This window comes from Anolis carolinensis, chromosome 6, assembly GCF_035594765.1.
Source record: "Anolis carolinensis isolate JA03-04 chromosome 6, rAnoCar3.1.pri, whole genome shotgun sequence".
Lineage (NCBI taxonomy): Eukaryota > Metazoa > Chordata > Lepidosauria > Squamata > Dactyloidae > Anolis > Anolis carolinensis.
The window spans coordinates 41,296,734-41,322,797 of NC_085846.1; the positions used below are offsets into that span (position 1 = coordinate 41,296,734).

General features: G+C 39.7%; 1 protein-coding gene across 1 annotated transcript in view; it reads left to right on the forward strand.

Annotated features, from left to right (window-relative positions):
• kcnh6 (potassium voltage-gated channel subfamily H member 6) overlaps window positions 1–26,064 on the forward strand; it is a 163,227-nt gene that overhangs the window by 98,849 nt on the left and 38,314 nt on the right. The window contains 1 exon segment of the mRNA XM_016994498.2: window positions 8,611–8,816. Within this exon segment, the coding sequence (XP_016849987.2) occupies window positions 8,611–8,816 (206 nt within the window).

Below are 26,064 nucleotides of genomic sequence, written 5' to 3' on the forward strand. Positions count from 1 at the left end.
TTATACAGATTTGTGTTCAGCACTCTGTAACAATTATCAATTTATTTATTTATTACATATAAATTTATATAAAATTGATATGAATACATTTCCGTGTGATAGTCATGAGAGTCTATTAATAGTGTCATTGCTTGATAACAGATTGCCCTCATTCCTCATTTCTTGGACAGTTTTGAAATACATTAAAATATTTCTAGTACATTGAAAAAAATGTATTAATATTTATAGCTATAGTTATTCAAGTATGGATTCACAGTATCCACTATGTTGTCTTTTAACTTGGAAAGTTCAAGTTTTTATTTATATCATTTCTGTTGCACAAAACACAGTTCATTTTATAGCTGTACTTAATAAAAGAAACAAGCTCCAATTGTTTTAAAAAATGATCTAATGGACTTTTTCATCTGGGAGAGTAGGGAGGAATTGGAATTTGATATCAGAGTATTTAGCTGATCTTTTAAAATCAGAATATAAACCTGTTCTTGTTTACTTCTTGTTTACACTGCTGAATCTAAAACATTTTGTTTGTTTTTGTTTTTAAAACATCTCCCCTGGGCATAAAACAGCTTTCTAGAAGGATAAAATATGGTGAAATAACCCCTTACTAACTTGGAGGCATGGGATGGGTGTAAGCAGTGACAGAGGGATCCTTAGGTCTCCCCATAAACTTCATGGCTGAGTAAAAGGCTTGAACCCTGATGACTTCTGGCTAGCCACTGTTATTAACTACACTACACTGATTTCCTTATGTGAGAATAGCATATTTTGAGAAATTGATGCAAATGATTTTTGAAATCCATACGTGTAAATTATTTATTAAGAAGAAATGATAGATGAGCTTCTGACTTTTGTCTTTCATGTAGTACTAAAGTCCTAAGAATATGGAAGATTTAATGCAGCACCAGGAAGTCCAGATGCAGACAAATTCTGTGTTATGTGAATGGATGAGAGTGTGCATGTGAAGAAGCATAAAACCAATTGATGTTATGCCACTACTTTAAAACAGCATTCTGCAGTGCTGTTCTCAAAGCCCAGAGAATTGATTATAGTTTATAAGCATGTGGTGAGAAGATCACTACTGCTCCAATAATCAGAAAAAAGTCATTTTTAATTGTAATTCCCAGAATGCCCACCTATCATGACACCTGGGAAATTCTAGTAACTGAAGTAAAAAAAAATAATTCTAGGTTCCCACAACCACACCATAATTTCTCCATGGATGTCACACTAACTTTGCCAACCTGAGTCCTGCTGCATTCCATATTAATCTCTTGTGGAATGGTCTACTTTTGGAATATTCCATCCTTTTACCAGTCCACTCTGAAAAGAAAATGAAGACTTTTGTCAATGATTTAATGGCTGCCTCCATCTGGAATTCTCGTAGCATTCTGTCTGCCTCAGAGTCTTAAAAGATGCCTATTCACTTGGTTTTGTTTACAAAGAGCCTGCATGTTTCACTCTATTTTAATGTTCATGTCAAAATGTAGTAGAATCCCAAAATCTGAACATACATGCCCCATAAATGAAGTTTCTTCCCATCTATCTCTGTTGCTATATATCTACCATCACAGATGAAATGGCCTAGAAATTTTGTCCTTGCCACATGCAGATATCATGAACAGACTCATTAGTTACAGGAGCACATTTCCTTTGTTTTCCTGTGGGAAGAGTTACATGAATTTATGTCTTCTGCAGTGTTCCTTTCAAGCCATTGTTAAGCACATCATCCATAAAGTCGCAACAACTGCCATAGCGCTGCTTTCAATAAAAGCCATTATAAACAGTGTAGGTTGGGCAGCACTTTATTGTGTTCCACTAAACCAATGGTTCCCTTTTTTAAAATCAGGAACCACTTGACCAGGGGCCACTTTGACCAGGGACCACTTTGACCAGAGACCACTCTCCAACATTAGTACCAAAAGGGTTACGAAACAGTTTTTGGTGAACTATAGATGCGGTTTGGTTATTTGGAGTGCTGATTCAGAAAATTGCATTGGATAGACCACATCAGTTCTCATTTCTGATACAGAACATATGCCATTCAGTAGTTGCCATCTGCTTGCTCACAGAAAACCATATTTAATAATCTAGAGCTGATGTAGTCTATCCAATGCAATTTTCTGAATCAACACCCCCAAATAACTCTAGGAACAGGCCTAAAAACAAAAACAAGGCGCCACTTGGAACAGCTCCACTCAGGGAGGGAGGGAGGAGGAGGAGAAGCAGCAGTCAGGAGGCTTGTTGTCGTACCTTTCGTGGGTAATCAGCCTCTTCCCTCCTGACATCCCTGTTGCCTCGGCACTATAAGAGGGTTTCGCGAGACCAGTTTCTCTCATTACAATGGTGTAGTAATGGTGAGGCTGCTGACCATATTTTAGTTCTTTGGAACCACTTGTGGTCCACACACCACAGGTTGGGAACCACTGCACTAAACAAATGCTGGAGGGGCAGACTCATGTGCCTTTCATTCTAGAAATGCTAATTTCTCTTCACTCATTTTCACAATCCCCTTTCAGACAAAATGTATATAATATATATCGAAAAAGAAATGTTGCTGTTAGCAGAATGATTCCACTTTCTCAAATCATAAGAAATACCATGTGTTCATATAAGATGTATGAATTCAGCCTAAGAGACTGAGCTAAGACAAAGAAGATTCTGCTTCATACATCACCACTGCCACTGAGCCATTAGGTAGCCTGAGATAAGCTACTCTAAACTTAGACTCCTATCTATAATATGGACATAAAAGCAGTGGCTTACACAGAGAGCAAGTGTAATGTTACTAGGAGAATATATATGAAATGTTTAGAATATTTATCTCCATCAGGAGGGCTTAGTAATTTGGGAATGAATCTACTGAGAAAACATCACAGGGAATGAATCTACTGAGAAGACATCACCCATTGCCGCCGCCGCCGCCACCACCACCACCACCACCACCACCATGCTTTCTTTCCCAGACCTTTCTCCTTTCATTTTCCTTCCCTCTTCTTCTTTTGCTTTTAACATACAAGAGCTCTTTTTAATGGAACACTTTCTTCCTGGCTGTCTTGAAGCCTGGAGGGGACTCCTTCAAACTGAGGGAGCTGAAGAATCTGCCTGTGGAGAACTATGCCCACTCCGAAACAGAAGCACTCCTGGGGAAAGAGAGGCGACCAAGCCTGGAGACTGCAGCTGACCCCGAAGTACACACCTTACCCCCAATGCCAGAGCTGTCTCCCCTCAGGCCACGGGTGCCACACCTTGCCAGGGATCTGGGCCAGCTCCAGCCAAAGAGCAGATTCCATAGCCTCCGCAAGGTCTCCTCCTTGGAGAATTTGGAGGTCTCAAGTTCTGAGTTCCAGAAAAAATTCAGGGAAAGAAGGGCAAACTCAGGTAGGGAGGAAAGTATGTACAGTATTGACAACTCTTTGCCATTTGAATGGTACTGGCTGTGTTCTCTTCTTTACCAAAATTGGTTAAACATGAGACATGGGGTTGCACTTCCTAAATTAAGTAAACATGGTGGTGGTATGATGATCTGTGTATATGGCAATAACATCCAACTATGTCTTTCTTAGTGTTTCAAAAGCCCAGCAAATTGTACAGCAAATTCCTGCACTAATTTGACTCTGTCTGCTAAGACAATGTATTCCTATCAGGAACTCCTTGAACTGTTAATTAACTTGAATTGGTCTCAGGTAGATCACAATCCTAAATTCAGTAACCTGGAAGGCAAAATGAGTTCAGTTCCTCTTTTCAATTACCCACCTTGCACTCTTCACCAGTGATAAGGAATACATTAAGTGGGCAGATTTCCAATCCCATTGGCTGTGCTGGCTAGGGTCTGGTGGGATTTGCAGTTGCAATGCTCCCCAGCTATCAAAGGCTATGTTTTTCTGAACTGTGCAGTAGAAGAATATAAGAACGAGAGAGCTACAATCCATCCTTGTAGAGCAGGGGTCCCCAAACTAAGGCCCGGGGGCCGGATGCGGCCCTCCAAGGTCATTTACCTGGCCCCCGCCCTCAGTTTTATAATATAATATATTGTATATACATATAATATTGATAATAATATTATAATGTAATACAATATAACACTAATAATAATACCATATAATAATATTAATTATATATTGTATATTACATATAATATTACTAATAATATTACAGTATAGTGGTATAGTTCAATATAGTAATATATAACACTAATATTGTGCTATGCTAATAATATAATATATTGTATGTACATATAATTTGTAAGCCACTCTGAGTCCCCTTTCGGGTGAGAAGGGTGTGATACAAATGTAGTAAATAAATGCAGTAAATAATAAATAAATAAATTTTAGACTTAGGCTCACCCAAAGTCTGAAATGACTTGAAGGCACACAACAACAACAACAACAACAACAACAACAACAACAACAACAACCCTAATTAACTTGACTATCTCATTGGCCAGAAGCAGGACCACACTTCCCATTGAAATCCTGATAAATGTATGTTGGTTAAAATTGTTTTTATTTTTAAATATTGTATTGTTCTTTCATTGGTCTTGATCTTGTTGTTGTTTTTGCACTACAAATAAGACATATGCAGTGTGCATCGGAATTTGTTTGTATTTTTTTTCAAATGATAATCCGGCCCCTCAACAGTCTGAAGGATTGTGGACCGGCCCTCGGCTTAAAAAGTTTGAGGACCCCTGTTGTAGAGGATTCTAACAAATGGGAAGGCACCTAGGGTGATAAGACCCCCAATTTTCCTAGGTATTAAACCTGGAACGCAGACCAAAGGGAGGTGGTTATATTTTTCTCCACAATTGAAAAATACATTGTATAGTCACCCTTCTATATCCACAAATTCTGTATCCATGGACTCAATATCCACATCTTGACCCCCCCCCCCAAAAAAAAAATCCTTGATTTTGCCACTTCATAGATGGGCAACCACTACATCTATATATATAAAAGAGTGATGGCATCAGGGCAGCGGACAAAACAACAAAAGTACAGGCCCTGCAACCTTGAAATTTGACAACACAACCCATCATCCATGCCTCCAGGTTGATACAACAAAAAGAAAAGAAAAATAAAGTCCTAATTAGAGGGAGAGCAATAATTTTTTTTATCCAATTGCTGCCAGTTTAGAGGGTTAATCTCTGCCCACTTGGTTGCCTAGCAACCAGCCAAGGGACAGCCAGGCTTCAGTTAGGGGACAGGCTGATTTAGGCCTCACTTAGGCTTCTTCCACAGATTATCTGATTTTAACTGGATTATATGGCAGTGTAGACTCAAGGCCCTTCTACACAGCTCTATAACCCATTTATAATCTTACATTATCTGCTTTGCACTGGATTATCTTGACTCCAGACTGCCATATAATCCACTTCAGTGTGCATTTTATACAGCTGTGAAGAAGGGGCCTCATATAATCCAGTTCTAAGCAGATAATTTAAGATTATCAATATACAGTAGAGTCTCACTTATCCAACATAAACAGGCCGGCAGGATAAGTGAATATGTTGGATAATAAGAAGGGATTCAGGAAAAGCCGATTAAACATCAAATTAGGTAATCGTTTTACAAATTAAGCACCAAAACATCATATTATACAACAAATTTGACAGAAAAAGTAGTTCCATGCGCAGTAATGCTATGTAGTAATTACAGTAGAGTCTCACTTATCCAACACTCGCTTATCCAATGTTCTGGATTATCTAATGCATTTTTGTAGTCAATGTTTTCAATATATTGTGATATTTTGGTGCTAAATTCATAAATACAGTAATTACTACATAGCATTACTGTGTATTGAACTACTTTTTCTGCCAAATTTGTTGTCTAAGATGATATTTTGGTGCTTCATTTGTAAAATCATAACCTAATTTGATGTTTAATAGGCTTATCCTTAATGCCTCCTTATTATCCAACATATTCGCTTATCCAATATTCTGCCAGCCTGTTTATGTTGGATAAGTGAGACTCTACTGTATTGTATTTACAAATTTACCACTACAATATCACAATGAATTTAAAACACTGACTACAAAAACATTGATTATGAAAAGGCAGACTGCGTTGGATAATCCAGAACATTATATACGTGAATGTTGGATAAGTGAGATTCTATTTTAATATGAAATAATTACTGGGATAGAATAATGCAGAACAATATAATCTCTAAAACCAGGACAGTAAATAAACAGGGGAATTCCACACAGGAAACAATCAGGGCCAGCTAACACCTCCCAACAAAGTATTCCCATCATCAAAGTCTGGCAAATCCTCTGTTTTCTCAGGGCCACAGACAGCAGAAGCACATAAAATATCGCAAACAACACCACTCTGAAAACAAGGGAATTCCAGACAGGAAAGAATCAGGGCCAGCTAACACCTCCCAACAAAAAATTCACTCAGGGAGGAAGCAGCCAGGCTTTAAAGCTGCAAGGCCATTACATCCTAATCATTTTTCCTAATTGCAGCATTCATACTTGACTCCAACAGACAAAAAAAAACCAATCAGAAATATTGTATATTCACAACCTTTAGGAAATAATGTCCCCTGATGGCACAGCATGTTAAAGCGCTGAGCTGCTGAACTTCTGGACCGAAGGTTTGAATTGGGGGAACTGACAGAGCCCCCACTGTTAGCCCCAGCTTCTGCCAACCCAGAAGTTCAAAAACATGTAAATGTGAGTGCATCAATAGGTACTGCTCCGGCGGGAAGGTAACGCTGCTCATGCAGTCATCCCACATGACCTTGGAGGAGTCTACAGACAACGACGGCTCTTCGGCTTAGAAATGGAGATGAGCACCAACCCCCAGAATCAGACATGACTGGACTTAACGTCAGGGGAAAACGTTTACCCTTTACCTTAACTACCACCAATTCCTCAATACTTTATTTCCCATACCACCATTCTTCGCCACAGCAACGCGTGGCCGGGCACAGCTAGTCATTATATAAAATGGGACTTGCGCATTCATGGATTTTGGTAACCATGAAAAGTCCTGGAACCAAATCCAAGTGGGCAGCAAGGGCCCCATGGTATTTATGTTTCAACTATTTTAATTATTTCTACATTTGAAGGTATACATGTGAATTAGCACATACAAATGCAGTTACATTTGTTTTTGTGTTTGTCTTTCAGATCCAACTGTGCCATTCTGGCTCACACAACAAACTTTTCAAAACATGGTTAAAGCTAACAAAAACAGTAAAATTGATTGTGCAGGTGGAAGGAAAGGTTTAGGAAGAAAAACTTGAAGAAATTTATAGTAATAAGCAGAGCCTGGTAGTAACTAATTAGAAATGAGCTGTTACTTAAAATTAATATTTTTTGTGTAGTGCAGCGAGGTTTTTTTTAATCCAATAAGCCTTTATTGGCATATACTGTATAACAAGACAGTGTAAAATGTGGTACATATTATACAATAAAAACTTCACATTTGTCATACATTCACAGTGGCAAGATTTCTGAATGAAGTCTGCAAATTGAATGTAGTGCCACAGATATTAACATGACTTCTTTTGCATTGAGATTGCAACTGTTTAGTTACCTTTATAATGGAAAGTGTTGTGGCCTTGGTGTTTTGAACTATAGGCCACTAACTTGTGGCTTTCTGAATTTTAAAATTAAATAATTAATTTTGTATAATGAGAATGCAAACCAGTGAAACCACTACTTTTAAAGAATAGGAATTATAATAACAATTAGGTACTATTTGGTGTACTTGAACTCTAAATGATTATTTTTAAAATAAAAATTTTGGAAACTATGATTTAGCAACATTTCTGGAATATTCTGAACCACAAATATTTCACAGCCCTGGCATTGAAATTTTCAGTTTCTTATTGGAACTCCATTAGGAATGCCTTAAAGACTTATTTGTTTTGTGTGTTGAAGACTGATTTCATTGGGCTTCTGTTGCTTTTGCTGTAATTACTTTTTGTTTTAGTATCTTTCTGGGCTTGACATTTTTGGATGTTATTGCTATTGTTCTTTCTAATATTTTAAGTTTGATTGCTTTTGGCATTTTTTAATAAAAGCTACTTTAAGAAGGGTTTTTTTATTCTAAAAGGTAGCCTATAAATCTGTTAGTTGCTGTTGCTGTGGTTGTTTTTGTTGCTATTGTTGTGAGCATTCAAATTGTTTCCAATTTATAGTAGCTGGCACTATCATGGGTTTTCTTGACAAAATATTCAGAGGAAGGAGTTGCCATTGATTTTCTCTGAGCATGAGTGTGTTGTTTGCCCAAAGCTCCCAGTGGATTTCTCTGGGTGAGTGTGGATTCCATCTCTGGTCTCCTAGTCCAACTCCCAAGCCATGACGTCATACTGGCACTTTTGAAATATTATTAAATTATTTTACTATGCTTTGTTAGTATGATGCACTGCTTTTTACAAAATATTACAATCCCACAGAATTCCATGGCTGTCCCTATTTCAAAATAATTTCCGATAACTACAATCAAAGTGAAATTACACATTTAAAAAAAATCTGGAGTCTGAATCTAAATCTGAAAGTAGATTACTCCAACACCCTACATATCTGGGCCGCAAGACGCAAAAATTGCTGGATTTTCTGCCAACCTAATCAGATAAACTTTTCATTTACTTTTCCTACAGATTCTTCTTATGTCAAGACCAGCCAGAATTCCACATCAGATTCTGACCTCAAGTATAGAACGATCAGTCAGATTCCACAGTTCACCCTCAACTTTGTAGAGTTCAATCTAGAGAAACACCGCTCAGGTTCCACCACAGAAATTGAGATTATAGCACCCCACAAAGTGATGGAGCGAACCCAGAATGTAACGGAAAAGGTCACACAGGTATGTGAATCATTAATATAATCTAATTAAATCAAGTTTAGAGTGCAGAAGTCAAAGATGTATGAACATCAGAACTAAGAGTCTACATGTTCAATCTAAGAGATGTTGTCAAAGAAAGGCCAATTTTTCAAATTCTACCCAGTTGACTGTTAAAGTGGTTGACACCACTGTATTAATTCTATCATGTAGATGCAGCCTCAATACAATCTTATCCTGCTTTAGGGCTTCCTGTAAGTATTTCACTGACTAATTCTGGAAATAGTATGCTGCACTAAAAAGACAAGAAAGCTCTACCCTAACACTCTTGTTAGTATTTGGGGCTTTTTGGATTTTCACTCATTGAACTTCAGGCTAGACTGCCCATCTCAAATTTTGTGAAACAAAGCATTTCATTTTTATAGTTTCCTCAGTTCATTGGCTTAGCCTTTGCATCTGTTAGTGCCAGGGAGCAGGGAGGACATGAACACTTGCCACATAGGAGCTGCTGCTAGGCAACAGAATTGATGCCTGATCAGTAGCAACACCAGCTTGTCAATATTGGGTCATTAGCTGGCTGGAGGTGATGGGATGAGATCTGACAAGTCGTTGCTGGAGGCTGGATAGAAAGGGCAGAGTCTGTGAGCGCTTTGCTATTGTGGATCAGTCATCATGCCAGCAAACATTGACCATTGATTCTGCAGGCTACATAGGTTCTAGGAGAGCTCTCAAGATTTTGTACCTTTTACCCAGTGTGTGATGGAATCCAATATGCAGGTCATCTTGATAAACTCACAGTGACCCCCATACTGTTCTGCCACTTTTTTAGTAAATATTTTCTACCTAGCTGACCTTGTGTGAAAACTCTGGGGTTTTTTCAGAAGTTCCTATTTAACACTACAATTCCCAGAAGCCTCCCAATTAGAAGGGCTAGTGACTATGCTGGCTGGAAGATTGTGGAAACTTTGGTCCAAAGAGTAACTTTCCTAAGTTCTACTGTTATCTGCCTTTGCTAATTAGCAAATAACAAAGTGGAGATGAAAAGTAAAACCGCATGGTGTATCCACAATTTCACAGGTGTCTTACCTCATGTTTACATGACCTGAATAAAAGAGACCTGCTGGCAACATGCCAGATGACATATGGACTGTTCCACAATATAAGCACTTCTTTTAGCTTTTAATTCATCACAAGAAGAAACTCAGTTCATTTCAGTTTTAGGAAACTCCAGAGAGACTCCTGGTGTTCTTTGTGTGTAGAAAGCAAATCAGGATGGCTTTGCTGTTTCACCAGGCAGAAGCAGTTTCTGATGATCACATAGCCAGGTGCCCTATTGTGACCTTACTAGAAGCGAAATTGCTAGCAAGGCTTTACCATCCAGTGTTAATACCATCTGGACTGCAAATTGGGGCACTTCTTCAGCAATATGTGTGAACCTCTCATAGTTTGTCCATGGCAACTTCAGAACAGGATACTCTGCATTATTTGATCTGGTGTAGATGCAGCCTCAGTTTCAAGAATGTGCAGTAGTGGCAGGAAAGGCGATTCTTGAAGATGAATTTGTAATTCTTTAAAGTTCGTGATTAGAATCTGATAATAGATAGAATTGAGCAGTTAATTTAATAGATAACACTGCCAGGGTGGAGTCTAGTTAGCAGCTCAACTTGATTTAGAATTCTTGCAAAAAAACAAAAACAAAACCAAAGGCAGCAATTGAAGTGCAAAAGGCTATGGCATACAAATAAACTTATCAATAAAGAGAAAGCATTATTTCCAAATGATGTACATCACATTTAGTTTTTGTATCTTATTCCAGTGTTCTGGCTGTTACCATATCAGCAGAACATCTTGAAACATCTCAGAATGTGTTTCACATGAGTAAATTAACCTGAAATCACTAGGAGTTCAATGATTTCTTTGACATGGATAGGCCTCATTTGTGCCATATGGTCACCCGCTGACTTTCCCTCTTCACTCCCCAATCCATGGTGAACAAGTGCTTGTGTGCATCTTGTAATGTATAGGAAATTTTGCTTTGCTCACACTTCCATGTTTGAAAAAATATGCTGATACATGTCAACAGTGAAATTCTGAATATGCATCTGGAATTGGCAAGTTTCTAATGCTCTGGGCTATGGATTTAGGTTGTACCAAAATTAGGAAGTGTTTGGTCCATCTCAAAGTGGAACAGAAAAGAGGAACGTGCATTTGGACTACAATTCCCAGCATTATACAGCCTTGACATGCTGGCAAGGGAATTCAGTACAGAAACATCTGGAGGCCACACTTTGCCCGTCCTTTTCTAGAAGCAGAAGAAAATCAGTATAGACAGGAGCTCAGGCAACATCAGCCACAGCAAAGACCAAAAAAGTATCATTCTTCATCTCCTCCCCTCCTCCTCCTTTTAGGGGCTGTTTGGCCCCTAAAAGATGCTTTCCAGAACAGTGCTCTAACATCAATGTATTAAACACACCAAACATTGTTAAACGAAGAGATTTGCAGTTTGTCAATCTATGTATGGATCTTTCTTGCCAAATGTTTATGAGGTTCTTTTTTTCAAATGTATTATTTTGTAGAGATAAGGAAATACTCTGGATCAAACTTGCACAGGATTTTGAGATTTAGGATGATATGGAGAAGAGACATCCAGATTCTGGTATTAAAGACGTTTCCAAAAATGTCACAAACCTTGTCATTCCCACCCTTCTATATCAGGGAACGGTACATGTAGTGTATTTCTGAGCGTGATCACAGCTTTTCCCCATCACTCCAGGGAGTGATGTAAGCAACCCAGTGCCTGTGCTGGGGAGCACTACACCACTCCCCTCTCCCCTCCCTGAGTCTGGCTCCCTTGCTCACACAGGCAGCACTTACTTTCAACACTGAGATAGAAATGAGTCTGAAACTCAAGCTGAAACCGGTAAGTGATGGGAGGAAAGGGTTGGAGAAGCGCAGGTGGGGTGTGTGTTATGGTTTAAGTTTCACCTTTTCCTCTGACAGGATAAACAATGTTTCAGAAAAGGAAGACTTAATCTTTTAAAAGCCCCAGAATAGAAGTGGGTTTTAAGGCCATCTTCTCTCAATCTTTCTAAATCTTCCTTAGTTGGGTTCCTTTTGTGGCACAGATAAGGAGTTGTTGTAACATGTCAGAGCTCAGGTAGACATGAGAAGATAATCAAGAATTCAGTTCTTCTGTCTTTGTAGGGGCTTTATTTATTTATTTTAAAAAAGAGAAGGAAGTGCTTTGGCTGACTTTAGTAAACTCTGAGTAGACATCATCTCACAAACCCAGGGTTGCTTGGTAGACTGCCCTATTCATCTTTTTTTCCTGTCCTGCATGTCTTTAAGTCTTGGCTGAACCTTTGGCCATGCAAACCAAGACATTACATGAGTAAAGCAATATTGGGCATATTCTGCTAATGGTATCTGCTTACAGACTCTTGTAGCTGTAGTGTCCATTTTGAAAGTATTGTGGAATGAACCAGATTTTGAAAAAGAATATTGCAAATAAATGGTGTAGTATTTATCAAGGGGAAAACATGCACCACTTGCATCATATTCTGAGACATTGTTCCAGAACAGTCTCAGAGCATAAAGAGAGAGTTACCTGTGGTTAACTTTAAGACAAGAGGACTTATTCAGGAGAAAACGATGCAGTTTTAGGATAGGGGAAGAATTCTGTATTACATAGTATTTGATGTAGAGACCAGAATATAGCCTTCTAGATTATCCTGTGCCATCCCTTTGCTTGTTTCAGTTCTTCAGTCATGAATTTTGTCACGATCAGTTGTCTCTTTTAGCTGTGTCAATGTGCTGTATGCATGGGGAAGCAAGACACTTAAGCGAGAATGTGTTGGCTTTGGTTTTCTTAGCAAAAATCTCCCAGACCAATGCTTCACAGGCTATCTGATGTAAGGAGCCAGCTTTTTTTTTAATGTGGCAGAGCCAAGTACCATATTTGTGCTCATTAGCTACATTTTTTTCCTTTGTTTCTGGAAACTTTCTATGAACTGGCAGCCAATGACTCACAGATCAGTACCAGTGCAGGTATTCCAGATTGTGGATTGTTTAGAAAGAATGGTTATATTCAATACCTGAAATGGATTTCTTAAGCAAAAAGTATAATTCTGTATTGCAAGGGGGGAATTGTAAGCATTTAGTAATCTCGGTTATTACTGTAAATCTTTAGCTTTCTGTCATTAATGTCTGACAGTTATGAAGGAAAGGAGATTCAAAAACCTAGTATTTTTTTAAAAAAAGACTGGATAGCTAAGCATTCTTTAACTGAATCTGAGACAAGTAAGTATTAATAATAGTAGTAATAATAATAATAATAATAGTAATAATAAGGTAAATGTAAAGGTTTCCCCTGACGTTAAGTCCAGTTGTGTCCGACTCTGGGGGTTGGTGCTCATTTCCATTTCTAAGCCGAAGAGCCGGCATTGCCCGTAGACACCTCCAAGGTCATGTGGCCAACATGACTGCATGGAGTGCTGTTACCATCCCACCGAAGCGGTACCTATTGATCTACTCACATTTTGCATATTTTCGAACTGCTAGGTTGGCAGAAGCTGGGGCTAACAGCGGATGCTCATTCCGCTCCCCGGATTCAAACCTGCGACCTATTGGTCTGCAAGTTCAGTAGCTCAGTGCTTTAACACACTGCGCCACCGGAGACCCCCAATAATAATATAACACTTTATTTATAACTGGCCCTCTCTCCCCAAAGGGACTCAAGGTAGTTTCCAAAGAATATCAAAAATGGCAAACATTCAATGCCTAAAAACAGACAAACAGCAATCAAAACATAAACATGAAATAAAATGATCTCAATATAACTTAAACTAACTGAAAATTAACTAGGAATTAAACTAAATAAACATGATATAACACCAGAAGTGTTGTATTAAACACAATACATTAAAGTATAAAATAGTATAGCACAAGTAGCCTAGAGGTACAAAAAGGTGCATAGGTGGAGAACAAAAGAGGAATCAGATTGTTGTATTACACCGCTTCATAGTATTTGGTTACTGCCGGAAATCTTGAACCTGTCTGTTTATGATAGCTTTCATAACAGTATCAATGAAAATGTCAGTAAAAAACATAGGTTTTTTTTTAAGGAAAGCAATTTCATTTTTTATGGATATATGTCAGTCACTTTTGTGTACTTTGTGCAGAGACCTTGACAACATTCTCCAGATGATTGTTTTATGAGAGATTTCCCCTCTTTTTTCTTATGGCTATAGTTGAAACAGAAGAATATCATGGGAAAGGGCTTCATTTTGTGCCATTTTTTCCTGATCAAAATCACCACTCAGGGTGGTTTTACCCTACAGAAGGGGATCTCAAACTGTGCTCTGCGGAGCCCTTGGGGTCATCGTTAGGGGCTCTGCGGCACCATGTTGCTTCCAGCCTTTTTCCTCCTCCTGAGAAATGCAAAGAAAGTAAAGTTTTGACCTGCTGGAAACAGCAGCAGCAACATCCTCTCCCTCACCGCAGAGACACATTTTCTCACCGCCCAGACACCCCCCCCCCCCACACACACACACTTTCTTTGCTTCCAAAACCCTATTTCCCTCCCATCGCTCAGGAGGTGCTTTGTGTTTTTTCTGCATGACAGAAGGTGGCTGGACTGGATGGCCTGGGCTGGGGGTCTTCCCCTGAAATACTGTTAAATTTATGTTGGTTAAAATGCTTCTTAATTGTAAATATTGTATTATTCTTTCTTTCTTTCTTTTCTTTCTTTTCTTTCTTTTCTTTCTTTCTGCACTATGTGAATTAGTTCACACAAACACTCTCCATCTATCTGCCACTGGCCTGGCCCATGCATGATATTTATATATTATATATAATATTTTAATATAATATACAGTAGAGTCCAAAGGGTGCCAGGTTCAAATCCCGGGAGCGGAATGAGCGCCTGCTGTTAGCCCCAGCTCCTGCCAACCTAGCAGTTCGAAAACATGCAAATGTGAGCAGATCAATAGGTACTGCTCCGGCCTGAAGATTACAGCGCTCCATGCAGTCATGCCGGCCACATGACCTTGGAGGTGTCTACGGACAACGCTGGCTCTTCGGCTTAGAAATGGAGATGAGCACCAACCCCCAGAGTTGGTCATGACTGGACTTAACATCAGGGGAAACCTTTGCCTTTTACTTAGAGTCTCACTTATCCAACATTTGCTTATCCAATGTTCTGGATTATCCAACGCAGTCTGCCTTTTAGTAGTCAATGTTTTTGTTGTCAATGTTTTCAATACATTGTGATATTTTGGTGCTACATTCGAAAATACAGTAATTACTACGTAGCATTACTGCATATTGAACTACTTTTTCTGTCAAATTTGTTGTATAACATGATGTTTTGGTGCTTAATTTGTAAAATTATAACCTAATTTGATGTTTAATAGGCTTTTCCTAAATCCCCCTTATTATCCAACATATTTGCTTATTCCAGCATTCTGCCGGCCCGTTTATGTTGGATAAGCGAGACTCTACTGTATAAACATTTCTTGGAGCTCCACGAGAATCTTTTGCTTCAAAAATGGCTCCACAACTGAAAAAGTTTGAGAACCTCAGCCCTAGAGGACAAACGCTTAAGAGGTCCCTTTCATGTTTCACCGATTTTCCTATTAATTCCAATGGCTATATTATATAAAATGGATATACATTATGGAACTGCCTAGAGCTGCTTTGATCACAGTCCCCACAACCAAAATTAAGTAAATGTTTCTAAATTGAGAGAGCAGTGCCTCATAAATGGCCATAGTTACAAATGAACACTGTTGTCTCCCGTTCAATAATTTGATTCTCAGTTTTCAATAATGCATGATAAATATTACAATGAATCATCATCACTACCATCAAGTGTATCAAATTAGATGGAATGAGTAAAAATATATTCATTGAACTAGCTTAAATTGGTGCAGCTATGGTATAACAGAACTGTGCTAATTATCGTGTCCCATGGAAGTAATAATGCAAATAGATCAGTGGTTCTCAACCTGTGGTCCCCAGATGTTTTTGCACTTCAACTCCCAGAAATCCTAACAGATGGTAAACTGGCTGGGATTTCTGGGAGTTGTAGGTCAAAAACACCTGGGGACCCCCAGGTTGAGAACCACTGAAGTAGATTATGTACATCTTCCATGCCATGGAGGTAAATCAAAGTATGTGCCTTGGATGTTGTATATAGAAAGATAGAGAATGAAGTCAATTAATAAAAACAAACAAACCATTTTCTTTGGTTTAATTTCTATAGTTTCAAAATGTCCACAGTCTAAGGGCTCATTTACACCAACTAGTTTAGCTCAGTATAAATTTGTCCTGGGACCGATCTGGAATTGGCATATATATATGCCAATTCTCGACCCATGGTTTAGACCAGAGCTTTATATACTCATGACCCCTTTCTGCCTGAGAAATTTCTATGTGACACCATGTATATAGGTATCTAAAATAGGTATAAAAATCAAACATTTACTGATAATAAATCAGCATTTGCAAGCCTTGCTAAACAGGCTGGTTTTCCTTTCTGTGGAGTACAGCTGAAGCATTTTCTGCAGAGTCCACTGTAAACACTGCATGTTTCTGCTAAAAGATTTGTGTAAATGGCGAGCGTTCATAAATCCTTTATCATAGCCATTTTTTTGCCCAGAGTAAATCTGTCCTGTAACAACCCTGGAACTGGTACATTTATGCCAGATCTGAGTCAGTGGTGACACCAACATTGAGCTAAGGGGGCCCATTTGGAGCCCTTCTTACTGATCACATAGGTGCTCTGTTCTGATATCAGTAGAGATGCCTACAATGGCCAAGAGCTTGAACACCTCTCTGGCTGGCTAGGAGTAGCAGCAGGGAAGACATGACCATGATGCATCCGCTTTCCATGCACTGATGAATGCGGAGAAGGGGTGATGGTGCCAATTTCCAGTATGGACAGTAGATTAGGCCAAAACAGATCCAGTTCTACTGTTCAAATGGCTGCAAAGCACCAGGATACATGAAAGTTTCCAGATATATATATTTGGAAATACTGCTAAGTCAATTCAAACAAACAAAAACAAAAACAAAAAAAAAACCAGGATACACACCAAAGTCGCCCTCGGGGCTGAAAATGGCAAATTTTCGGGGTACAAAAATGGTAAATAAATAAATAAATAAAGCAACTGTGCATCATGTGGATGTCAGTGCATGCAGGGTGAATCTGAGATTTAGGGCTCATGTAGACAAGACATGAGTGAGGTTATTCTTAGTATGTTTTTAAAAATTGCTTTTATGACATTTTTATGAGGTTTAGGATAATAGGTAATGGACTGTTTAATAAAAACAGAAAATACATCACCAAAGTGTTACCTAAACTGATAAGCATAATATCTTGGACCTAACATACCTACTTCATATGTCCAAAAAGATTCTGCTAGGGGGTTGTCATCTTTGTTATATCTCACCATCTGAAAGGGGAATTTGTGGGGGTTCATAATCTGACTGGTCTTGGAAGAGATCGAAGGTAGCTAAGGAACCTTTTTGATGTAACAAGTGTTGTGCAGATAATTATTTCCAGCCTGACAAGAAGAAGGATCACAACTTCATAGTGTGGGTTGTTTCTGATTGTCTTGGCTCTGTTCATCCCAAGATATTCTAAGATTCACTTTTTATCTGATGGCATTTTTCTTTTTGACATCAAAAATTGTACTGATGCAAACATTTATGACTGTTAGTATGGCAAGCATGAATCTGTTCTCCCTTTCTTGAAGAAGAGCTTGTGTCACGTTCACAAGTTGTCCACAATCTCATTGCAACACCAGGGGCTGGCAAAGCAGGAGGTTAAAAAAGTTGGTTTCTCATGAAGCTATAGTGCCTCTGAGATTCTGATTCTATCCCCTGCATCATATTTTTGTTGTTGTTGTTGTTGTTGTTATCTTTATTTACATCCTACCTTTCTCCCCATGGAGACTCAAGACGACTAACATCTATCCACACTAAATAGTTTAAGAAGAGCAAAACAAAAGTTAAAAAACCCTCCCCAGAGCCTTCCCTTACCCTTCCCCAAAAGCCTGTTGCCAGTTGACGCACTCGCTTTAATTATGCAAAAGCACTCCTGGTCACTGCTGATACCTGAATCTCCAGGTTCAGAGCCAAATCCAGGAGTACTCTCAAACTGCAAACCTGTGTTTTCAGGAGTGTAACCCCATCTTACACAGGCTGACTCCCTATTCCCAGATGTGTCTTACGGCTGACTAGGGGCGCCTCTGTCTTGTCTGGATTAAGCTTCAATTTGTTTGCCCTCATCTAGTCCATTACAGCTGCCAAGCACCAGTTTAGCACAGTGCACTGCTTTCTTGGAATTAGGTGAAAAGAAGTGATAGAGTTGGATGTCATCTGCATATAGATGGCACTGCTCTCCAAAACTCTGGGTGACCTCTCCCAGTGGTTTCATGTATATATTGAACAGCATGGTGAAAGCAAGAGCCCTGAGGGACCCCACAGGCCAAAGGCCAAGGAGTCAAACAGAATTCCCCAGCACCACCTTCTGAAAACGTCCCTCCAGGAAGCAACAGTACCTCCAAGTCCCATCCCAGAAAGGTTACCCAGAAGGATACCAAGGTCGATGGTATTGAAAGCCACTGAGAGGTCCAGGAGAACCAACTAGACCCCCTGTCTAGTTCTCTGCATAGGTTATCCACCAAGGCGACCAAAGCTGTCTCTGTCCCATAACCAGGCCTGAAACCAGACTAAAATGGATCTAGATAATCTGCTTCATCCAGGAACCCTTGGAGTTGCTAAGCACCACACACTCCAGAATCTTGCCTAAAAATGGGAGGTTGGAGACTGGTCTGTAGTTGTCCAGGACAGAGGTCTATGGAAGGTTTTTTAAAAAGTGGTTTACCACAGCCTCCTTGAGGCCTGCAGGGACCCTGCCCTGATGTAGGGAGATGTTAATCACTTCCCTGACCCACTCCACCAGTCTCCCTCTGGCCTGTTTTATCAACCAGGAAGGGCAAAGGTTTAGAGCACATGTGGCGGCTCTCACCTCTCCAAGAATCCTGTCCACATCCCCGGGCTGCACAAATTGAAAGGTATCCATCAACACAAGACAAGCAGGTGCCAAGGTTGCATCCACCAGAGCTGTATCAACTGTGGTATCTAAGTCAGAAAGAATCTGAGCGATCTTATCTGCAAAATGGTGAGCAAGATCCTCATGTTGTGCTGTTGTATGGTCAGCATTCTCTTCTGGATCAGGTTGGATTAGGCCTCTAACTACCCGAAACAGCTCTGCTGGGCGATTTTGTGCTGCAGCAACAGTATTTATATAAAATGTTCTATTGGCTACTTTTATTGCCCCACCATAGATCTTCAGATACTTCTTTGCTTGTTTTCAGTCAGTATCACTCTGAGTTCTCTGCCACTGTCACTCTACTTCCAGTCTCATGCGTTTAATTGCTACCAGCTCCTTAGTGAACTAGGGGGCTGGTTTAGCTCCACTTTGTGAGAAGGGACACTCTGGAGCAATCATGTCTACAGCCCAGGTCATTTCCCCATTCCAGAGATCAACCAGGGCTTCAACAGTAACACCTGCCCAGGTAATGGGAAATTCCCCAAGAGCTGTCAGGAATTTATCCAGATCCATAAGCCTCCTGGGGTGGACCATCTTAATGGGTCCCCCAGCCCTGCAGAGGTTCTAAGTCCCAGCCAGTCTAAATCTGATCAGGTAGTGATCTGTCCATAACAACGGAACCACAGGGAGCTCCTCCATTCTCAGATAAGCATTTCCACCCTCTGTACAAAATACAAGGTCTAGAGTGTGTCCAGCAGCATGTATGGGTCCAGATACCAATTGGTTATAATGGCAGACATGAAGTCCTGAGCCACTCCTGACAGGGCAGTCTCAGCATGGATGTTGAAGTCCCTCAGTACTGTGAGCCATGGAGACTTCAACGTCAACTTCGAGACCATCCTGGCTAGCTCAGGAAGGGATGCTGTTGAGCAGCTGGGTGGACAAAACACCAACAGGATCCCTATTCTGTCCTGGTTCCCCCACCTTTGGGTTTTTTTTTATTGTGTCAGAAGTGACTTAAGAACATACTGCAAGTTACTTCTGGTGTGAGAGAATTGGTTGTCTACAGAGATGTTGCCTAGGGGATGCCTGGATGTGTTACTAGGAGGCTTCTCTCATGTCCCCGCAAGCTAAAGCTGACAGACGAGAGCTCACTCCATCTTGCAGATTCAAACCGGCATCCTTCACGCCAGTAACCCACCTTTAGGTAAACACACTCAAACCCTGTAGGCTGATGGATAGGGCCATATTTTCCCAATAAATCACTGCAACTTCACCTCCCCACTCTTCTGGCCTCGCCTGCTGCAGCACAGAGAATTCTGGTGGGCAGAGCTGAGAGAGATTGATTCCCTCAGTTTCATCCAGCCAGGTCTCTGTAATACATCCCAGGTTGGCATGCTCATTCAGGATCAAGTCCTTAATGGCAGCTGCTTTGCCATTTACCAACCTGGCATTAAGCAGCAGCATTTTCAGCCCAAGGCTATCCAGATTATTTGAGTAAACTTTTGCAGATGCACTGAGATCAACAAAAGATCTCCTGATCTGAATTTGGCAGGTTTCTCGTCACTGTGGAGATACTTATGGAAGCCTTATATGGCTTGTAGAACTCAGCAGTTATTATGCGGCATTGGGAGTGATGCAAAAAGTTTTCTATCAAAGATAGGGAAAAAAACTTTGTGTTTTATCTGCAAATGTCTTTATGATGTATATTCTGGTGGTGTTGATTGCTTCCTTGGATTTTTTGTCCAGCCTCCCACACCTCTTGGAGAGATCATCTCATTTCCATTTGTCATGGAACTGGTGCACTCAACCTTCTCACTGTCTCTTGGAAAAAAATGCATTGCAGTCACTTTTTCCTACTCCCTGAGCCCTCCCCCAAGAGCTACGTAATTGGTTTCTTATGTTCTGATTGGTGCTTTCCTCTCATTCCAGGAACCAGTGATTGATTGGTTTTGATTAATCTCCACCAAGCTCCCAAATGCCCTTTGTAGTCCAATGTTTCCTGCTTATATATTTTGAGTGTGTGAGTGTGTATATGTGCTGAAAGAGAAAGAGGCCATCTCACTTTTATATATGGAATATGGGCATGACCTAGGTAGTAGGACTGCAAAATACAGTGTTATACTTGCTACACTATAGCTTTCTCCAATTTGACACCTTTTAGATGTTATGACTATACGTGCATTACCTTCAAATAGTTTGGCTATTGACCTACTTGCCAGAGAATGGTGGATATTGTAGTTCAAAACTTCTGGATTACAGCTCTTTCACATGTACCCCATACATCCCAATGGTCATATTGACAAAGAATGGTGGGAATTGTAGTGTGGCGTAAACTGAGATTGAGTGGTCTGGGCAGGTTGCTACATCATCTAACTAATTTTATGTGTTTCTACAGCCAACACTGCTGTGGAGGGGGTCAGAATTTGGGGGGCCCATCCAATTTTTTGTTAGTAAAAACTGCAGTCTGCAGGCTTCATCATTCAACAATCACATTTTCTAAATTAAAACTTATGTCTGACCTTATCGAGTACAAAAAAAGGTTATTGTGGCTGTTGAGAGATTCCTGATGCTCTTACTGTTGCTCTTACTACTCTCCCACTTTCCCTCATCTCTGCCCACATCCAATTTGCACAACATATCAATTTGTTGTAAATGTTAGACACTTTAGTATGCTGGTGCAGCTCTACCTTATACAGTAGAGTCTCACTAATCCAAGCCTCGCTTATCCAAGCCTCTGGATTATCCAAGCCATTTTTGTAGTCAATGTTTTCAATATATTGTGATATTTTGGTGCTAAATTCATAAATACAGTAATTACAACATAACATTACTGTGTATTGAACTACTTTTTCTGTCAAATTTGTTGTATAACATGATGTTTTGGTGCTTAATTTGTAAAATCATAACCTAATTTGATGTTTAATAGGCTTTTCCTTAATCCCTCCTTATTATCCAAGATATTCGCTTATCCAAGCTTCTGCCGGCCTGTTTAGCTTGGATAAGTGAGACTCTACTGTAATTGTGACTTTTGGAAATGACAGCATTCAGCTTTTACATTGCATGCAATATTATAGGAACAGGCCATCTGTATTAAGAGACCAGAAGCTCTTCGAATCAATTTTTGTTATCATTGGGTTTTTTCCTTGTTATGAATTCTTTAATTAAGTGCAGTTCAGTAGACCAGATATACTCATATATTGGTGTAGGTTTCTTAAACCTTTGTTGCTGTTTAGAGTCTTTGGAATGTGGAGCCTTCAGTGTTCTCACAAAATGGTCTATGTGACCTCTCATAATATTGCAAAACATCAAGTTCCTGATAGGGAAATTATTAAGACAATTGTTCTTGTTATCATTGTCTTATCTTTTGTTGCCACTACTGCTGTTGTTGTTTGCCATCAAGAGCTCTATGAGCTCCGGTCACAAGTATTACAACTCCCATTAGCCCTAGACAACATAGCTAATATTGAGGAATGCTGGGAGTTGTAGTCCAATAACAAATGAATGGACACATTATTTTCTCCCTTGGAGTAAAAGAGCGGTAACATGCCCAAAACACTGAAGAGAGTGCAAACTCATTTTTCTGTTCCAGTGCCTGTTTCACAGAAAGCAAACTGATGAAGTGCAAATCTAAGAAGCTTGGCCAAGAAACTGAGAGGCTGTATATGAGTCCTAAATACCAGATACTGATATGCTGAAAGAAACATAAAATACTGATTTCAGTAGGTAACAGGCTTAAAGTGAATAGAAGCAAACCTTCTTAATATGCATGCCCTTGCGCAGCAGCATTGCTGAAGCATATTTTAATGGTCGCAGACGTAAAAAAGCTCTCAAGGATACTAAATAAATTTGCAGAGACGGACAGATTTATCAGAATTTCTGGGCTATAGTAACAAGATGTACAGAGTTTTACTGTAGAGGACTAGATGGATAACATTCATCTTCTTTGGACATACATTTATTTTTTAATCACAGTAATAGAGAAGACTTTGAAGGTCATCTAGTTCAGCCTTATGTTTCAATAAAATCTATTGCTACCGCATGTCTGATAGATGTAGCTGCTTTGGTTAGCATTACAAATGTGTCTTATCCACTTCGCATAAATTTGAAGTGTTTGCACTGAGACATAAGAAATCACAAATTAAGCTTTAAGAATAAATGGAAAACAAATATTGTTCATAAATCCACTTGAAACTAGTGTATGACTCACTAAACAAACTAGTTAATATCTTAAAGAGACTGCCATGAAAAAAACATTTAAAATTAGAACTGGTATGGTGAGAGACTGGGAATTTTCAAAGGGCCTGTGTCTTTTTGAGTTCTTTGAAATGTTTATCTACCACCAGACACTTGTAGTCAATGGATAAGATCCATTGGTCATTATTCTAGCAGGGAATATGTAGTGCTCTGAGCCCGCAAGCACATCTGTAGTATAGGAATTTGTAGAGTCCTAGTTATGAACAGTTGTCATGTGGGAGGCTCGAATTCCCTTTATTTTAAATAGTATTCTAATGCAGATTTGAAATCAACCTTGTGCATATGACCTTGTGTAGAATTTCAGAGGGAGGTATAATTTTCTTTGGGATTTTTTGTTGTTGTTTATTTGTTCAGTCTCTTCCAACTCTGCGTGACCTCATGGACCAGCCCACACCAGAGCTCCCTGTCGGCCGTCGCTCCTAGCACCTTCAAGGATACCATCCATCCATCTTGCTCTTGGTCAGCCTCTCTTCCTTTTCCCTAGCATTTTCCCCAGCACCATTATCTTCTCCAAGCTTTCCTGTCTTCTCATTATGTGGCCAAAATACTTCATCTTTGCCTCTAATATCCTTCCCTCCAGTGAGCCATTGGCCATTATTTCCTGGAGTATGGACTGGTTTGATCTTCTTGCGGTCCAAAGCACTCTCAGAATGTTCCTCCAACACCACAATCCAAAAGCGTCTATCTTCCTTCACTCAGCCTTCCTTATGGTCCAGCTCTCATATCCATAGGAATACCATTGCTTTAACTATGTGGACTTTCAATGCCAGTATGATGGCATTCTTCTCTATTCTTCACTATTTTATCGAGGTTGATCTCCTCCCAAGAAGTAAACGTCTTCCGATTTCCTGGCTGCAGTCTGTGTCTGCAGTAATCTTTGAGCCTAGAAATACAAAGTCTGTCACTGCCTCCACGTTTTCTCCCTCGGTTTGCCAGTTATCAATCTGGTTGCCATTATCTTGCTTTCAGGCCTCAAAGTGGTATCATCTGCATATTTAAGGTTGTTAATGTTTCTTACGGCAATTTTAACTCCAGCCTTGGATTCATCAAGCCCTGCAAATCGCATGATGTGTTCTGCATACAAGCTGATAGGTAAGGTGAAAGTATGCAGCCCTGCCGTACTCCTTTCCCAATCTTGAACCAGTCTGTTGTTCCGTGATCTGTTCTTACTGTGGCTACTTGGTCTTTATACAGATTTCTCAGGAGATAGACAAGGTGACTTGGTATCCCCATACCACCAAGAACATGCCATAGTTTATTATGATCCATACAGTCGAAGGCTTTAGAATAGTCAATAAAACAGAAACAGATGTTTTTCTGAAACTCCCTGGGTTCCTCCATAATCTAGAGGATATTGGCAATTTGGTCTCTCTTCATCTGCCTTTTCTAAACCCAGCTTGGACATCTGGCAACTCTCGCTCCATGTATTGGAGTCTACCTTGCGGGATCTTTAGCATTACTTTACTGGCATGTGAAATAAGTGCCACTGTATGAAAGTTGGAGCATTCTTTAGCATTTCCCTTTTTTGGTATGAGGATATAAATTGATTTTTTCCAATCTGATGGCCATTCTTGTGTTTTCCATATTTGCTAACATATGGCATGCATCACCTTGACAGCATCATCTTTCAAGATTTTAAACAGTTCAGCTGAAATCCCGTTGTGCCTTGTTATTAGCAATGCTTCTTAAAGCCCACTCAACTTCAGTCCTCAGGATGTCTGGTTCTAATTCACTCACTATGCCGTCAAAGCTATTCTCGATATTATTATTTTTCCTATACAGATTGTCTGTATAGTCTCACTACCTTCTCTTGATGTCTTCAGTTTCTGTTAGGTCCATGCCATCTTTGTTTTTGATCATGCCCATTTTTGCTTGAAATTTATGTCCGATGTTTTTAATTTTCTGGAAGAGGTCTCTTGTCCTTCCTATTCTGTTGTCGTCTTCCACTTCCATGCAGTGCTTGTTTGAAAATAGTTCCTTGTCTCTTCTGGCTAACCTCTGGAATTATGCATTTAATTGGGCATATCTCCCCCTATCACTGTTTCCTTTTGCTTTCCTTCTTTCTTGGGCTACTTCCAGTGTCTCGGCAGACAACCATCTTGCCTTCTTGGTTTACTTTTTCTTTGGGACGTACTTTGTTACAGCCTCCTGAACAATGTTGCAAACTTCTGTCCATGGTTCTTCTGGGACTCTATTCATTAAATCTAGTCCCTGAAATGTATTCTTCATCTCCACTGCATATTCACTAGGAATATTTGTGAGATTTGGGGGTTGAATCATGCCTATTTCTTGCTTTCCTTGCCTTGCTTACAGAGAGGACCTTTTAAAGAACATTTTCCTCCAGATGTTTTCAATCTATCACTGTTAGTGATTCCTCTTCTTCAGAAGAGGAAGGGGAGCAGGAAAGTGTTCATGAATCTGAGGGTGAGTTGGACTCCGAGGAGAAATTTTTGCAAGTATCTACATTTCAGGAGAGGTGAAAGGAAACAGAGCAGAGACATCATTCAGCTAGAAGAGCTGCCAGAAATGCAGCTGAGTAATTAGAAACTGTCCTAGCAGCTGGGAGAGGACTCAGGGCTATAAAGCAGAAGCAGGTGCAGCCAGCTCTTGCTGGTAACAAACTGACTCTTCGCTCCCCTTGTGCCTCTTTCAAGTCTGCATATGGGAAACTGCTCCTAAAGATTTATTGTTGTTTCTTTGTCTGAAGTAAGACTGCTATTTTATTTGGGAATCTAACAGAGACTAAGAACTGTGTTTACCCTAAGACTTCCTTGCTTCCTTTTGCATTATTCCACTGAGTGTGCTGCACTTTATGTTTTGCTGAAGAACTGTGTTTACCCTAAGACTTCCTTGCTTCCTTTTGCATTATTCCACTGAGTGTGCTGTACTTTATGTTTTGCTGAAGTATAGCAGTTTTCATTTACTTACCATAGTGTTTTAAGTCTGTTCTTGAAA